Source organism: Mesoplodon mirus (assembly GCF_964341445.2).
Source record: "Mesoplodon mirus genome assembly, chromosome: 11".
In the NCBI taxonomy this organism is placed as follows: domain Eukaryota; kingdom Metazoa; phylum Chordata; class Mammalia; order Artiodactyla; family Ziphiidae; genus Mesoplodon; species Mesoplodon mirus.
This window is the reverse complement of record NC_138987.1, coordinates 53,225,551-53,243,854: the sequence shown is the minus strand read 5'-3', so window position 1 is coordinate 53,243,854 and position 18,304 is coordinate 53,225,551. Positions and strand designations below refer to the sequence as shown.

The window sequence follows — 18,304 nt, the reverse complement described above, 5'->3', positions numbered from 1 at the left end:
TTTCATTTCTGTGAGGAAATACAGTTTCAGGTGGATTAACCTAAATCCCCTGAGTATGAGTTTTTAATTCCCTAACTCCCTGACATGGAGTGATTTGACTGAAGACACTGATTTAATCTCTTGCAGTTGATGGATAAACTGTTTGCTAAATTTCAAAACACAGATTTGTCCTTTGCTGCTTGACCTCCAGGTTGGGTGGTTGATCCTGCATTTTGCCATTTATTGAGGATTTGCATTTTTATTAAACTGGGATTGCTAAATCAGAGGTGCTTTTGTGTCTGTTCAGTCTGTACCCAGCTATATGTGTGCCCTGTGGTCTGATGCATTAAAATAACCTATTCGCTTTCCTTTTAAACACACTCTTTCATAAAAGGGCATCTCTATCGCCTACAGATCACATGGTATTCCTATGAACGTGAGCATAAAGATTATGGGACATGACTCATTTTATAGTTAAAAATGGAGGAAGATTTATGAAAGAGAAAATTTACAGCCTCTATAACTTGATGTGCCAAGATTGCTTTAATGCTTTGAATAGCAAAATGTAAAAGTTAATGTTATCAGCAAATCATTTGTGTGTAATAGCTTATGTGTAATCAGTGGTGATATTCATATGTTTAATTATTTTTCCTTGTGTTGTATTTTAGGGGTGTGAACCTTATATTTTTGCTGCTATCCATTTGTAAATACACTCAGAAAAGGAGGATTTGGACGACAGGTACTTTCTAAACATGATGCATTTCAAAAGTGGACTTGAATTAACTGAATTGCAAAACATGACAGTGCCCGAAGATGATAACATTAGCAATGATTCCAATGATTTCACCGAGGTAGAAAATGGTCAGATAAATAGGTGAGTATTTTTCCACGAACAGTTTCTCTCCAATGAAAGAAATGTCTCTAAAATATCATTCTGGTTTTCAGTTATTCTCTTGAATTATTCATTACTAAAGTTATGCTCCATTTGAAGATGTAATTTGAATTTCATATGTGACATCTGTTGGGCATCGTCTGCAATAGCAGATGAAGCAAATAGGAAAGTAATTTATTCATCCTTTCAAATCTTTCAATTGAGTCTAATAAAAATGTATAAATACATTGGACCCCAACCAGCCCTAACTTTTCAAAAAGCTCTGTGTTTATGAATCAGACCAACTGTTGGAATTTCACTGTGTGCCATATCTGAATGTGTACTACAGTCATCTGGCCTTGCCCGCATGTTAATCAAGGAATGGTCAAAGTCGCATTTGCCAATGTTCCCATGTTAAAACGACAAATACGTCACTACAAGCATCGTTTGTAACATGGATTTTAAGTAATAATAACACAGAGCCAAATGGCTCTATGAGAAATAGTAGATGAAACAGTACATGAAACGGAGAAATAGTACATGAAAGAGAAAGAAAAGAAGAGATACAGTGAGTGAGGGGAGGTAGGGGGCGGGTAGGAAGAATGCTGGCCTGGCAGCTCTCACCCTTAGCTGTGGCCTCAGCAAGTCCTTCCAACCCTTGGGTCCTGTGTTTCTTAAGTTACAAGAGTAGGACCAAATATCTTTTTTTTTTTTTAATGATTTGGGGCATTCTCTGACCTTCTGATTTTATTTTATTTTATTTTATTTTTAAATTTTATTTATTTATTTTTTTGCGGTACGCAGGCCTCTCACTGTTGTGGCCTCTCCCGTTGCGGAGCACAGGCTCCGGAGGCGCAGGCTCAGCGGCCATGGCTCACGGGCCCAGCCGCTCCGTGGCATGTGGGATCTTCCCGGCCCGGGGCATGAACCCGTGTCCCCTGCATCGGCAGGCAGACTCTCAACCACTGCGCCACCAGGAAAGCCCTGATTTTATTTTTTTATTATTTTTAAAAATGTATTTTATTGAAATATAGTTGACTTACATTGCCGTGTTATTTTCTGGTGTACAGCAAAATGATTCAGTTATACATATATATATATATTCTTTTTCATACTCTTTTCCATTATGGTTTATCACAGGATATTGAATATAGTTCCCTGTGCTATACAGTAGGACCTTGTTGTTTATCCATTCTATATATAATAGTTCACATCTGCTAACCCCAAACTCCCAGTCCATCCCTCCCACACCCCCTTCCCACTGGCAACCACAAGTCTGTTCTCTGTGTCTGTGAGTCTGTTTCTGTGTCGTAGATAAGTTCATTTGTGTCATATTTTAGATTACACATATAAGTGATATCGTATGGAATTTATCTTTCTCTTTCTGACTTACTTCACTTAGTGTGATAATCTCTCTAGGTCCATCCATGTTGCTGCAAATTCTGACCCTCTGATTTTACAGTCAGCTTATATGGATCCCTTAGCAGGAAGCTCTCCAGCTTGGGAGTTAGTGGTGAGGTTTGTTTGAAGCCTGAGGCCTCCTAAAAGGCTGGGAGGAGAGAGTGGAATATACGGGGACTACTTACTAGAACACCAGCCATGCTACACTTGCGGGAGCAGGGTCAAAAGGAAATTGGGAGGAAGACGAAAACATTATGTCAGCTAACCAGGCATCTTCACAGAAATCATTTCTGATAATCTGCTCTGCATTCTGATACAATGTGTAATTGACTGGGCTGCCATCATTTACAGACACTCAGAAGTTTCAGCCCTGCCCCTCCTCCTTGTTCTCTTCCTTACATATTCTCAGAGGTTAAGTCTCCAACCCAAATACTTCCTCATTGCCATCCAAGTATCATTCACCATGTGATATTTCTTATTGTTGAACTCAAGTTTGCTTCTCTCACCTTTTCTGTGTAATTATTAAGCATAACTACCACTTCTTGAGTGTCAGGTGTGGTTACATATATTACCACTTATCCTTATAACATCATTCAATGTATTCTTTTGCAAATAAGGAAAACTTAAAAATTCAGTGTACCATAAGAAAATGGAGGCTCAGAGAAATAAAATAACTTGCTCAAGGGCACACACAGGTCTGTCTGAAATCCCTGTCTTTCCTCTCTGTCATGCTGCCTCTGATTAAACTGCTCGGGCGTGAATGAAAAAGATAGTCTCTACTATCAATTAAACTCTGCTAAACTCTACCAGTGCTGTTTTCTGCTCTGGGCCCCTGGGGTGTTTGTTCTGTAGTCACTGCTGACCCGCAGTTAACGGTGGTGGATGGGATTCCAGCTATTTCACAATTAGCACATTTTAGGTTTATCACAAAGCTTCCTTCCCAAAGCAGTGTAAACCTTGAGGACCTAAAATGAGAGCCTTTTATAATATTCAGCTTAGGATCTGAACTTGATATTTAAAAGTTTTACTAAGAAAAAGTATTGTTTGGGAGGTGACAACCTCTTGCAGTAGGAGGAGGCACCCCTTCTCGCCCCTTGGGGTGCCTGCCAGGGGAGCTCACTTCCCCAGAGACCATGACTAAGATGTGGGCTGTACAGCCTCTTGTTTTGCGGGATTTGGTTCCACTGTCGCAAGTGTGGTGTGATGCATTTATTGCTTTATTTTATCTCCCCTCTTTCACTGACATGGTTTATGAATTTTGCTTCATTTCTGGCTCTAGAACAATGAAAATTAAAAACAACATATTACAGCATGAAGCCAAAAGGTAAATAAAAATCAAAAAAGACACCCCCCGCCCCCCCCACCCGTGATTTCTGCAAAGCTACACCTAATACTTCTGACTCTTCTGTTAGCTTTTTCACATTGGTGGGAGGAAGGTAGGCCCAATTATATGAATCTAGGAGAACCATCTCCCAAAACAGTGAACTTCTAGGTAACAGTGCCTTTTTTTAGGAAGCTAGAGAAAATGTTGAAAACAAACGTTGACTTCTCATTAGCTGGCGTGTAACTGATAGCTTTGCCTGGAAACTCCCTACTAGGATACCTTAAGAATCATGTTATTAAGTTTAGTTAAAAGTAGAGTAGAGAGGCTTCCCTGGTGGCGCAGTGGTTGAGAGTCCGCCTGCCGATTCAGGGGACACAGGTTCGTGCCCCGGTCCAGGAATATCCCGCATGCCGCGGAGCGGCTGGACCCGTGAGCCATGGCCGCTGTGCCTGCGCGTCCGGATCCTGTGCACCGCAACGGGAGAGGCCACAACAGTGAGAGGCCCGCGTACCGAAAAAAAAAAAAAAAAATAGAGTAGAGCCATTTGGGCATTAGGACACCTGCTCTTATTCCAGTTCAGTTGTTTTATTTCATGCCCTAATTTGTGGGTTGTAGTCATAGAAATCTATACCTGGAACAGCAAAGCCTTTTTTTTTTTTTTTTTTAACATCTTTATTGGAGTATAGTTGCTTTACAAAGCAAAGCCTTTTGAAATGTCCACTGGACCAGTACTGCTGACATTTTAATGTGCATGTGAAACACCTGGAAACCTTGTTAACATGCAGATTCTGATTCAGTAGCTCTGGTACTGGGCCTGAGATTCTAATTTCTCACAAGCTTCCAGGTGATGCCCTTACAGCTGGTCCATGGACCACATTTTGAGTAATGAGCTCTAGACATTCCTCTAGATGTGAGCTTCTTGAGAGAAGGACCCATCTTAATCATTTTTATATCTCTTGTACCTTGTAATGATATGGTAATAGTGCCTGGAGCAGGGCAGACATTACAAAGTATTTGTTAAATGAAAGAGAGAGACAGAGACAGACAGAGAGAGCAGTTAAGTGCATGGTTTGGAGTTCAACTTATATTGAATCCTGGCTCCATCCATAGGTCTTGTGTGATCTTGTACTTTAAGCCTTAGTTCCATCCCTGTAACACAGGGATAAAAATAATACCTGACCTCCTGGGATTGTTGGGGAATATTAAATGCAATGCTGTTTGTAGGTTAAGGACTCAGGCTGTACCATCAGCCCGCTTAGGTTCAAATCATGGCTCAGCAGTTTAGTTATAATGTAACTTTGGTCAGGTTAATTTCTCCAAAATGGAGCTAAAAATAGTACTGACCACATGCAATTATTGTGAAAAGAGATGAGAAAACTCATGTAAAGCACTTGACACGGTGTCTGGCACGAGTAAGTCTTTTAGTACAAGGAAAGTCTCTAACAGTAAAAGTGCAGCCCTCTTTCTTTGGCAAGCACTTCTTTCTTCTCCACCCAAGGACTAATAATACTGTTTTAGGTTTGGGATGATTGTTGGTTATTGTTATCTTAAAGTCGTTGAAATATTAATAGATTATCCTAGCTGTAGCCAGGCAAATATTCACATATTTTAATATTTATCTACTGTTGCTCTAATCTCCATGAATAGTTATTGTTGTTATGACCCAGGAAGCTTCTAACAAAATTTGAGAGTCTTTCATTAAGATATTTCTTAATGAGGAACTCTTGTCACTACACCTTACATCAGCCTTTTTTTTCCTTGGTCCCTGTATGTCTTCTGCAGTTCATGAACTACATTTGTATCATTGGGAGGACCCTTGAAAAGTTACCCCTTCTCTTCTAATGTCTTTTCTATACCTTAGGGAAGAAGATACCATAACTTTTTCCCATATTCAGTTTTCATTTCAGAAAATTCTTCCCTAGCTTTAATTGCTCCTGCTACAATGAAAATCTGTTTTCTCCTATTTTGGGTAGAGTTTATCCACCAGATAAGGCTTTTCTCACCTCTCAGTCTTCTCTTTAAATGCCTTTAAATGCCTATTTCTTTAATTCTTTCATGTTTTCCAGTCTCTCGGTTACATGCTTCTTTCCTCCTTTTCTCTTTTCCTTTTTATAGACTGTTAGAGTTTCAGGGAAAAAGCTAGGAAAGGTCATTTAAGTTCAACCACTCATCTCTTTTGTGTTATAAATCCTCCAATGAAACACTATAATCTAGTAAGAACCTGATTGGTAGAGATTAAAATAGGAAGATTATCTTCCCGTTGTACAACCCATCCTTAACTGGATTGTTGTTGTTGTTGATTTATTTTTGGCTTTAAATAACTGCTCTATATTGCTTGTCTCCCTTCACACTACCTCAGTATAATGCCTACATCCTTTTTAAGGCTTTGTCTGTTGAAGGTCAGCATGACAGCCACTGTAGATTTTTGTTTTGTTTTGTTCACAGAACAATTGGCTACCTAAGAGTTGATCAGATTCTGCTTTATGGGTACAGAACGACCCACTGAAAATGCTTTTTTAATAATACTTTTATCACTCCCAAGACCGCATGTCAAAGGCACCTTCTCCAATAGCTCATTTATAAGTCCATCTCCAATAGCTCATTTTTAAGTCAGTAAAGAGGTCTTTGCTAGAGGTCAGTGCTTTTTAACATGAAATTGCATTTTTAAAATGGTGAGATAACAGAAACTTGTGATAAGCTGCTTGACCTAGTTATTATAAATGAACTTTTCCATTACAAAAAAAAAGGTTGGTTTTATTTTGTTTTAAAAAAAAGTTTGCAGAGATACAAAGCAAAGATCGAAAGACAGAAGAAAAAGTTGAAATACTGTAAAGAGAATACAGAGGCTTTATCTGAGTACTCCGTTCTTACTGAGCGAGATTTCCCTGCAGCCTAAGCTACTCCCTAGTTCCTCAATGGAAGAGGCACATTTGGTTTATGGAGGGTTCCTCTGAGTTGCTAACACATGGGCAGGTACATAGAAGGAGGAGCTAAGGGAGTGAGAACATGACACCACTCTGGATGCAAGATGAGCTCAGTGCCACAGGCTGTGCTACAGAAAAATCGTAAATAGATCAGAGTCAGAAAACTGCGTTCAAACCAGAACATCAGCAGACTCATGGAGGATGAGGGTTGTGAACGGGCAGGAAGGCACTGGCAGAGAGGAGGATGGAGGGTCTCTTGAGGGGAGAGTGGATTCCTAGCGGTACTTGTTTCTCTGTCTCTATTCTCAGAATGCCCTCGTCTTATCTTGATCCTCACCACCTCTTGGGAAGACCATTTGGAAGAGCAGGGGGAGCTAAGATTGAACAGTGAGGCAAAATCAAATTCAGCAGTACCTGGAATTTGCAGGACGAGCAGTTTGGACTCGAAACTTTTTCAGTGGGAGCATCAGTGAAGATTTTTGGGAAAACCTATTAAGCCTTGCTGTAGAAAGTAGACAGAAAGAGGCAAAATTGGGAAGCACTCAAAGCACAGTGTGTTTTAATATGCTTTTTCATGGTTACTCATCACAACAGCTCTGCAGGTCACTTGCATTATTCTCATCCTGCAGAAGCGCTGCCGCAGAGAGCTGGCAAGCATGCAGGGGCCTCTTCTTCCTCCCCGTCCGTTGCAGTGTTTGACCCTGCTGAATGCCCCTGCATCCAGGTGTCTTGATCCGGTTCTTCTCTATCAGTCTTCTGCCACAAGTCTGGGGAGCATTGGTAGGCCAGGAACTTAGATCTGCCATAATAGGAGGTTTACTGGTGTTTGGTTTCGTTTATTTGAAAATGTTCGGGCTTTCCCCTTAATTTAAAAATAATGGAGATTCTCTTTGAAAAGCAAGTCTCTCTGCAAGAAAGGCAAACAGGGGACCTTCTGGATAATGATTTGGTAGCCTTGAGTTGATTGTTAAAATTAGCCTGATTACATACAGTCTTTTATTTAACAGCCACACTAAATATGAGTCAATTTCAGTTTGGAAAGTCCAGCACCCCCATTTCCTTGGGCCGCCTGGGTGAAAAGGAAGACTGCTCTCCCGGTCCCTCTCCAGCCAGATCTGTAAACCTCTGTTCTTTGGAAAGATTTTAAATGTTAAGGGCAAAAGAAGAGCCAAGGCTAGAGAACTGCCAGATGGGTCTCCAAAGACACAGCTTTCATTATGTCATTCCCTTGCTAAGACCCTGCAGTGCTGTTTCTCAAGCCTCGGCTTTTAGTTTCCTCTGGCTAATCCCATCCAATAATGGTTTTTCCTTCTCTGGCTTCCTTATCTCATCTCCATTTTGCATGGCCTGATGTTCTTATTCTGGTGTTAGCTGGTCTGGTCTCTCCTCAGCTGGAATGTCAGCTCCTGGGTTTCAGGAGACCAAGGTTTTCTTCTCTTCCTTTTCATCTCTGACAGTCACTGGACGGGTCCTAGGCAAAGGCAGATGCTGAAGGAAATAAACCTCAGGCTGTGCTGCTCATACCAGGTGGTGGCCTCAGGGGAAGTTCATAGTATCTATGCTGCCTGCCTTTGGTTTCTCCTGGCGAAAATGCAAACCTGAAGAATATGGATTAAAGATGAAAACGGTAGACAAATAAAGCCAACATTAATGATATATATCTTTCATTAAAACATGATTTATGGTGAAATATAGCCTCATTAAAAAAAGCATATGAGGGCTTCCCTGGGCGCAGTGGTTGAGAGTCCGCCTGCCGATGCAGGGGACGCGGGTTTGTGCCCCGGTCCAGGAGGATCCCACATGCCGCGGAGCAGCTGGGCCCGTGAGCCATGGCCGCTGAGCCTGCGCGTCCGGAGCCTGTGCTCCGCGACGGGAGAGGCCACAACAGTGAGAGGCCCGCGTACCGGGAAAAAAAAAAAAAAGCATATGAAAATATAATGTGTAGTTTAAAGATATATGCCTCTTTAAGATAGTCCAATTCAAGTGGCTTTATATTTATTAGTGGAAAACACACTGATTATTTCTTACTTAGACCAGATAATAAAATTTCCAGAAGGAGAGCCAAAAAGCACCCCTAACATGTCTTAACTAATACATGTAGCAGTTTGCTTATGAATAGACTTTTCTTTGACAATAGCACTTAAAGTTCTGATATTAATCCTGAATATATTTGCTGGTTCTTAGAGCATTCTGAATTCCTCCTTCTGTACATTTGTATATACTTTACTCCACTCACCCTGTCTGAATCTTTCCCATGTGTTGCTCTTACTCTGTGCCTGCAGCTGTACTGATGTTTTACATGTGCTCTCATTTAATTCTCCCAGTAACACTATGAGATAATATAATAGTGTCGTTCCCGTTTCACAGATCAGGAAACTGGGGTAGCATACTCAGGCCCTCAGAGCAAGTGAGAATTTGAACTCACGTTCTGAATCCCATGCTTGCTTTAAGCCCTACTAGCTCTGCCCCTAACCATGGACCATAGGCCCTGCTTCCTCCACCATGATTTCCTGTGGGCTACTGCTGCATCACTTATTACACACCCCCATATCTCCCACATTGCCTGGTCTAGTGACTTGCATATTAGCAGGTGCTGAAAGACTGTGTGATGGGAAAAGAGTTGTTTTCCTTTTTGCTGGGGGGAGGAATTCCTATGTGATAACTTTGTGCTCCAGGAATGTGAGCTCAGAAGGAATCCTGCCTCCAATATTCTTCTAAATGCCAGCTTTATAGTATTCTTGACATCATCTGATTTTCCATTAGAGAACAATCTATGTAAAAGTTCACTTGCATTGCATATAATGTTTTAATTTATTAGTATTAAAATGATTCAAAATCTATAGCTCTTTTTGACTTACGGTTGTCTTTCATTTCCTCTGAAGATGAGCACCTGCTGTTTGCATTGTTTTGTGTTAAGTAGAGTGAGGGATGTAAAAAGGAATGAGGCAAAGTGTCTGCCCTTGTAGCACATTTAGTTTATTTGGTAAAACAAGAATGTGGACAACTAACACTGGCAAAAAAACCCAAACCAAAACAAAAACGAGGTAGGGAGAGTGGTTGAATAGGACTATAAACTCTTAAGTAACTGGTTGATAACTTTTTTTTTTTTTGGTTTGGTTTGGTTTTTATTGTGATGAGAACACAACAGGAGATCTACCCTCTCAACACATTTTTAAGTGCACAATACAGTATTGCTGTGTACAGGCATGACGCTGTACAGCATCTAGCATAACTGACACTGTATGAAGTACATTTTTTTAAATTAGTTTCTGCTTTATAACAAAGTGAATCAGTCACACATATACATCTGTTCCCCCATCCCTTCCCTCTTGCATCTCCCTCCCTCCCACCCTCCCTGTCCCACCCTTCCAGGCGGTCACAAAGCACCGAGCTGATCTCCCTGTGCTATGCGGCTGCTTCCCACTAGCTATCTACCTTACGTTTGGTAGTGTATATATGTCCATGCCTCTCTTTCGCTTTGTCACAGTTTACCCTTCCCCCTCCCCATATCCTCAAGTCCATTCTCAAGTAGGTCTGTGTCTTTATTCCTGTTTTACCCCTAGGTTCTTCATGACATTTTTTTTTCTTAAATTCCATATATATGTGTTAGCATACGGTATTTGTCTTTCTCTTTCTGACTTACTTCACTCTGTATGACAGACTCTAGGTCTATCCACCTCATTACAAATAGCTCAATTTCATTTCTTTTTATGGCTGAGTAATACTCCATTGTATATATGTGCCACATTTTCTTTATCCATTCATCTGATGATGGACGCTTAGGTTGTTTCCATCTCTGGGCTATTGTAAATAGAGCTACAATGAACATTTTGGTACATGAGTCTTTTTGAATTATGGTTTTCTCAGGGTATATGCCCAGTAGTGGGATTGCTGGGTCATATGGTAGTTCTGTTTGTAGTTTTTTAAGGAACCTCCATACTGCTTGTTCTCCATAGTGGCTGTACCAATTCACATTCCCACCAGCAGTGCAAGAGTGTTCCCTTTTCTCCACACCCTCTCCAGCATTTATTGTTTCTAGATTTCTTGATGATGGCCATTCTGACTGGTGTGAGATGATATCTCATTGTAGTTTTGATTTGCATTTCTCTAATGATTAATGATGTTGAGCATTCTTTCATGTGTTTGTCGGCAGTCTGTATATATTCTTTGGAAAAATGCCTATTTAAGTCTTCTGCCCATTTTTGGATTGGGTTGTTTGTTTTTTTGCTGTTGAGGTGCATGAGCTGCTTATAAATTTTGGAGATTAATCCTTTGTCAGTTGCTTCATTTGCAAATATTTTCTCCCATTCTGAGGGTTGCCTTTTGGTCTTGTTTATGGTTTCCTTTGCTGTGCAAAAGCTTGGAAGTTTCATTAGGTCCCATTTGTTTATCTTTGTTTTTATTTCCATTTCTCTAGGAGGTGGGTCCAAAAGGATCTTGCTGTGATTTATGTCATAGAGTGTTCTGCCTATGTTTTCCTCTAAGAGTTTGATAGTTTCTGGCCTTACATTTAGGTCTTTAATCCATTTTGAGCTTATTTTTGTGTATGGTGTTAGGGAATGATCTAATCTCATCCTTTTACATGTCCCTGTCCAGTTTTCCCAGCACCACTTATTGAAGAGGCTGTCCTTTCTCCACTGTACATTCCTGCCTCCTTTATCAAAGATAAGTTGACCATATGTGCGTGGGTTTATCTCTGGGCTTTCTATCCTGTTCCATTGATCTATCTTTCTGTTTTTGTGCCAGTACCACACTGTCTTGATTACTGTAGCTTTGGAGTATAGTCTGAAGTCAGGGAGCCTGATTCCTCCAGCTCCATTTTTCGTTCTCAAGATTGCTTTGGCTATTCGGGGTCTTTTGTTTTTCCAAACAAATTTTGAAATTTTTTGTTCTAGATCTGTGAAAAACGCCAGTGGTAGTTTGATAGGGATTGCATTGAATCTGTAGATTGCTTTGGGTAGTAGAGTCATTTTCACAATATTGATTCTTCCAATCCAGGAGCATGGTATATCTCTCCATCTATTTGTATCATCTTTAATTTCTTTCATCAGTGGTTGATAACTTTTTATGTGTGATGTTTTGGTAAGTAATAAATCATTTAGTCATGATGTTAAGTTTCAAGTCATTATCATGAAATTAAATCATAATACGTCTCTTTACAGCAAGTTTATTTCTGATCGTGAAAGTAGAAGGAGTCTCACGAACAGCCATTTGGAAAAAAAGAAATGTGATGACTATGTAAGTGTCATTATAATAAAGTTTGCTTATTTTTTTAAATTACATAAATTGTGACAGATGTTTAATTCATCCAGCATAGTACCAAAAACATAGCTATTTATTCACCAGGTTATTCCTCGGAGCCTATGTATTTTCTCCTGAAACCCATTAAAAAAAAATAACTAGACCACTAAGAAAGGATTCCTTGAATTTCATTTCCCTGTTGGTTCCTGATAGTGCTTTCTTTAAAGGCTTTGGCGTTATGATCTGTCTTGAGGACTCTTTTGCTTAGTGTGACTGTCTCTGTTCAGATTCCAGGAACAACCTCCTTGGGCATGTCTGTTTTTAACCTAAGCAACGCCATTATGGGCAGTGGGATTTTGGGACTCGCCTTCGCCCTGGCAAATACCGGAATCCTACTTTTTCTGTGAGTGTTGACACTGCTGTACTTTGCATTTAAAAACTGTATTTTCTGTATGTTTCTGTTCATACGCAGAAGACATTGGAAATATTTCGAAATAGTTCTTATTTCTTTCTATGTTTTACTAACTTGGCTAAATTACAGTGCATCCTTTTACATTGTTTGTTTGAATGATTTTCCAAGAAGCACCTCATGTTTATAAGAAAGTAGAAGGAGAAAATCTTTTTATTAATCAAAAATACCAAAATAAGCACTTGCAAAAAGGATAAAAGATTTGAAAATAGCACTTTTTGTATTTTCGGACTCTAGACTTGTCACTTTAAATCTCAGCTATCAATAAATGGTGAAAATATTGAGATGTTTAATCCATCCAGTCACCACTTTGGTATTGGATAGCTGTGGAACACGTACTATATCCAAAGGTAACTGCAAATTCATTTGTAAGAAATATGCAAGAAGCATAGAAGTTTTCAGTGTTTTAAAGATGAGAAATTATTCTGTACTTTCCCCCTGAGATTCAGTGAAAAGAAAATGGGCAATTTTCTTTTGAAATAAGTTCATCTCAAACTGTTGAATGAGACTTTCTGCACATGTACAGAGGGCTTAATTTCAGTTGGAACGAGATGAAGACAGATCATACAGTTTATACCAGGAAAATTCCCACCCAGCCTGATTTCTCTCTCAGACCTCAAAGGAGTAACAGTGGCACTTTCACCCCTGACGACACTCATGCTCTTCACTGGGCTTGCCCCGTAGTCCTCATTGCCAGATCCATCATTTCCTTGGAAACAGTGACCAAAATGTCTACTAATCCTGCAGATTGTGTTTATTCCTTTAGAAAGACTTAGAAGACTGTGGTGGAAGTGCATTGCTACCCATTCCACTACTCAGGCATCAGCATGCAGGCTGCACCATATTGGTCCACAGCACTAGGGATTAATATTCATACTTTTGTGTGTAAACCCACTAGAGGTATCCTTCCTAGAATCAGAACAACTCTGTGTAGGACAGAGAATCTAATACATTACCTTCCTCTTGTCAACCTAACCAGTAAACCCAACTGTAGCCTCCTTGCTTTATTGCCCCGGCTGGATCTTTCTAGGTGGTCTTTCTATTTACGTATATCATGAGCCAAGTGGCAGGTTTTAGGGTAAAATGACAGGAGTTGGATAAAATATTTCTGTGGTGATACTTTTTTGTATGTGTGGAATTCTGACCCTGTGATGATACCATAGATGGAGTTTGAGCAGCTACACATGTGATTTTCAGTGCATTGACATGAAACACCTGACTGCTAATCTCAACTCCTTTTCTGAATGGTTGTATAGTCCTGCAAGTTACTTAGCTACTCTGAGCTTCAATTCCCTACTCTTTGAAACAAGGAAATTGCACTAGAAAAATCTCAAAACCTGTTAACCTCCAAAACCCTATGGTCTGTGACAATTTTCAGTCATTCCAAAGCTGGAAATATGTTTGGTTTGGACATGTGTTTTACACTGATTTCTTTCTTTCTTTTTTTTTCTTCGTTTCTGTGCAAGGGCTTTCTCTAGTTGTGGCAAGCAGGGGCCACTCTTCATCGCAGTGCACGGGCCTCTCACTATCGCAGCCTCTCTTGTTGCGGAGCACAGGCTCCAGACGTGCAAGCTCAGTAGTTGTGGCTCACGGGCCCAGTTGCTCCGCGGCATGTGGGATCCTCCCAGACCAGGGCTCGAACCTGTGTCCCCTGCATTAGCAGGCAGAGTCTCAACCACTACGCCACCAGGGAAGCCCTCTTTCTTTTTAATTATTGTAATATATCAAGTAGTTATATGTTAACATAGGATAAAGAGTCATTTCTTCGATGATGATAACGAGAACAACTCTTGTGGCTCTTACTCTATGCCAGAAACTGCTCAGAGTGTTTTACGCCGAATCCTGACAAGTCTATGAGGCAGGTACTGCTGTCAGTTCTCAGTTCCCGTTTAAGGGAACTGAGGCAAGGAGAGTAAACTTCTATTCTGGAATCTCTCTTTGTCACCATCCTATGAATCCCCTCCACCTCTCTTCTCTGCTAGATCCCTTGTTCCCTGTATTTCATTTCTTCCTCTTTCTAGATTTACTTCCTTGCTTTTGCTGTTGAGAAAGGGTAAATAGAAATAAAATTTTTGAGGCCTTCATGTCTGAAAAATATTTTTATCTTACCTTCACCATTGATTGGTAGTTTGGCTGGATATAGAACTCTGTTGGCAATCATTTTCCTTCAGAATTTTGAAGGCATTGCTTCATTGCTTTCTAGTTTTTTCTGTTGTGGAGTCTCAAATGCTTGTGATTTCTCATCTTTTATATGTAGCCAGGCCTTTTGTTTTTATTTTGTCTTTTCTGGACACTTGCCAAATCTCTTTGTTCCCGATGTTTCACAATGCTGTGTCTTGCTGTGTGCCTTTTTTCATCCATTGTGTCAGGCAGCTGGTACATCTTTTCTTTTAGAAATTCATGGTCTTCAGTTCTGGGACATTTCTTACATTGTTGTGTTGATGAATTCCTTCCTTCTCTTTCTCTTTTCTCTCTTTCTGGAACTGTTACCAAGATTTTGGACCTTCTGGACTAGCCCTCTAACTTTTTATTCTTTTCTTTATTTTCATTTCTAAAGTTTTTCACTATACTCTCTGGAATATGCCACCAATTTTTTCCCAACTCTTTACTGAATGTTTTATTTCTCTTATTATTTTTTTATTTACAGGGGCTTTTAAACTTTCTTTGAATGTTCCCTTTTTATATTATTTTGTTTCTGTTTTACAATTTCATTGTTTTCTCTGAGGATTCTAGTGATGGTTTTTCTCTGTTATGGAAAATTTCAGACATCAAGTAGAGAGTCTAAAAGATCCCTGTATTCCCTTCATCTCATGACCATGCTTGTTTAGTCAGCCCCTCACCCAGATTGTCTTGAAGCAAATCCCAGCCATCACATCGTTTCATCCGTAAATATTTCACTGTATTTCTGTAATATATAAGGACTGTAAAAATATAACCATGATATGCCATACCCAGAAAATTAACCACAGTTCCTTATATCATCAAATACCCAAACAATATTTAAATTGCTCTGCTTACCTTATTTTTAAAAAGCAATTGGATTGTTTAAATCAGTACTCAAATCAGGTCCATATACTACAATTGGTTATTATGTGGTTTAAGTCCCTTTCACTCTGTAGGTTCCCCCATTTTCTTCTGTTCTTTTCTGCGCAGTTTATTTGTTGAAGAAACTGGACCATTTGTCGTATAGTGTTTCCCATAATCTGAGTTCTGCTGATTGTATCCCTGTGATGCAAGTTGATTTTTCTGTTTGTTTTGGACTCTTTCACTTCAGAATCTTTCCTTAGATATCAGGTTGTCCTTCTCTGTCTGCTGTATTCAAGTATTGCAGGGGGTGGACTGGAACAAGGCTAATTGGAGCCTGGTACACATGAGTGGGGTTTGTTGGAAATAGCTTCTCTAGAGGTGCTGTCAGTAGCCCTTTCCTTGGGGAACCAGCTGTGTCAGTTTCTTCTTGGCTGTTCAGATCACCCCGGGAAGATCTTCCAGTCACCTGCCTGTAGGGTCTGGGCACTGCTGCCATCTTTATGGGAACCAAGGTGGGGGAGAGGGCTTGGGTGAATATCTCTGTGCATGTGTCCACCCAATCCCCCCTCCCTCACAAGTTGTGCTCACTCGGAGAATTACATTTTATACTTATCAGAGAATATATTTTCTATATATTTATGTATCTTTTGCCAAGATGGGAGAGGAGCAGTCACCCTGCTTTACAGAGTAGGTGCCTGGTCTGGGGAATCTAGCTATTTCTTGAAAGAAGTTCAACAGATCCTCTTTATTTTAGTTCATCCTGTCCATTGTTCCCTACTTGCAGTAATGCCACCAGGGCCTTTTGGGAATCCTGTGGTGTAAACTGGATTGGTCTTGGCTTTCTCCACTGCCAATTTAAGATTCAGCTCTGTCCACTTTCCAGCTTCTGAATGTTTATTACTGTTGTCTCTTCTCTCCTGTTCTTACTATCCTAGCAGTTTTGTGCCTTAAGAAATCGCTTTACTGGATTATTGGGGCCAGGAGAGCAGGAGTAAATTCTTGTTTTCAACCTACCATTCCTGGAATTTGGTTGATTTTTAGTTATACTGGTTCAGGGATAAGTGATCTCTTATCTCATGACTCTTGCGTTTCTGATTGAGACAAAGAATTGGGTAAAGGTGACTTTTAGAGTTGCAGGAAGATTTCCTCTGGATAAAACTCTCATAGGTTGTTTGGTTCTTTGCAAGATGCATGTATAGCAAGCACAACACACCAAACCTTCAGGTTAAAGCTCATGAAGGTAGTTATATAGAGACCCAAACTTACAAGTTTTTCACAGAATGCAGAGCTCTCCTACCTCAGAACAAGGGCTCACTCTGTGTTATAAAACCAGCTGTTCCCACAACTGCTCAAGCCAAGAAGCAGTTGGCAGGATGAAGATAATTCATCTGGTACAGGGCCCCGTTCCAGACTCATATTGGCCAACGCAGAGAAAGAGCCCAAGGCTGTCCACGCTTCTTTAGAAAAGCAGCTGGGAAGGCTCCTCTGTGTCTCACTGAGGCTGGGTACTGGACTCTTCATTGGAGTCCTCTGGAAACTTGCTGGGGTGATTTCTTTTTGCTGGATGAGTTTGGGGCTCATTTTTTGGACCTGACTCTAATGGCTGTCATTCCTGTTTAACATGTCTGATTCAGTTCGATTCAGTGAATTCAGCCCTATTATAAGAATGCTGTGAGGTTTTGTGTTATCCTAAATCCTGAGGCCTCATAATTGCATCTGAGGAACCGGAAGTATGCTAGTGGTGGATCTCAGTGTACAGTTGTTCTGAAGGTGTATGTTCTCTGTTGGAAGTAAAATGGGGCTGTTCCCTGAGGCAGCAGTTTGGGGATGTGCTGAGGCACGGGTGAGGGTAAAGTGCACCTACTGAACTGAGCTTTCCTGAGTGGGATCCAAGGGAAAGGCAAAGGGTGCTGAAGAAATCTCTTTCCACTGCATCCTCCTCTTCTATGGCTACTCCTTTTCCACAGCTTCCCCATAACTCCATCATAGCAAAAGTAGGAATTAAAAGTAAATATTGGGCTTCCCTGGTGGCACAGTGGTTGAGAGTCCGCCTGCCGATGCAGGGGACACTGGTTCGTGCCCCGGTCCGGGAAGATCCCACATGCCGCGGAGCGGCTGGGCCCGTGAGCCATGGCTGCTGAGCCTGCGCGTCCGGAGCCTATGCTCCGCAATGGGAGAGGCCACAACACTGAGAGGCCTGCGTACTGCAAAAAAAAAAAAGTAAATATTAGCACAGAAGAATGATGGCTTTTGTTTTGTTTATTTCACATTACCATCTCCCCAAATAGGAAAGTTACATTCTCTAAGGATTTCTATTAAACGCATACATTTTATAGAGAATTAATCTCTGAAGAGCATGTGATCTCCTCACTGTGCTAGGTAAATGAGAGGTTTATTACACTGTATGGAATCTGATAAAGTAATAAATGCTTTATATTTTCCCATAACTTCTTAGCATGTATCATTATTATTTATTATTATTTTAATCATGTAACCTTTAAGTTTAAAACCATGAAAAATGAGAATGTAATTCATGACATTGCTGGGAGCTCAAAGAGATGTCATAGTTTATCATAAACACTGAGTTTGTAAACAATCTGTTTGAAATGATAATTGTGAAACAACGTTACAATCTGAATGAAACAATAGTTTAAATTTTATTTTGGTTGATTATAATTCCTGCCTTTTTTTGGTGTCTTCCATTTTCTTTCTCACTGGGGTAGTGGTTGTGAGAATAAAAAAGATAATGTATCTAAAAGCACACTTTGAAAAGTGGCACGCAAGAAGACATTTATTAGTTAGTACAACCCTGTAGGGCTGCTATAAGAAACTAATGAGTGAGTGTGTGTGTGTGTGTGTGTGTGTGTGTGTGTGTGTGTGTGAGAGAGAGAGAGAGAGAGAGAGAGAGATGGAGAGAGTACCAGCAGTGCCTGGTACATAGTAACACTATGTACTAAATGTTTGTTAAAGTATTAATTAGGTAGTTACCAAATAATAGTTAACATTTATTGAACAGTAACTATATATACCATGTTATCTCATCTAATCCCCACCAACAACACTATGAA

General features: G+C 40.3%; 1 protein-coding gene across 4 annotated transcripts in view; it reads left to right on the top strand.

The window, feature by feature from the left end:
• The window catches only part of SLC38A1 (solute carrier family 38 member 1), a 71,310-nt gene that overhangs the window by 16,641 nt on the left and 36,365 nt on the right, over nt 1-18,304 (top strand). For all 4 annotated transcript variants that reach the window (XM_082635391.1, XM_082635392.1, XM_082635389.1 and 1 more), the window contains 3 exons: nt 648-853; nt 11,662-11,737; nt 12,028-12,143. In XM_082635391.1, the coding sequence (XP_082491517.1) occupies nt 732-853; nt 11,662-11,737; nt 12,028-12,143 (314 nt within the window). In that variant the 5' untranslated portion in view covers nt 648-731. The remainder of the gene's footprint in view (nt 1-647; nt 854-11,661; nt 11,738-12,027; nt 12,144-18,304) is intronic.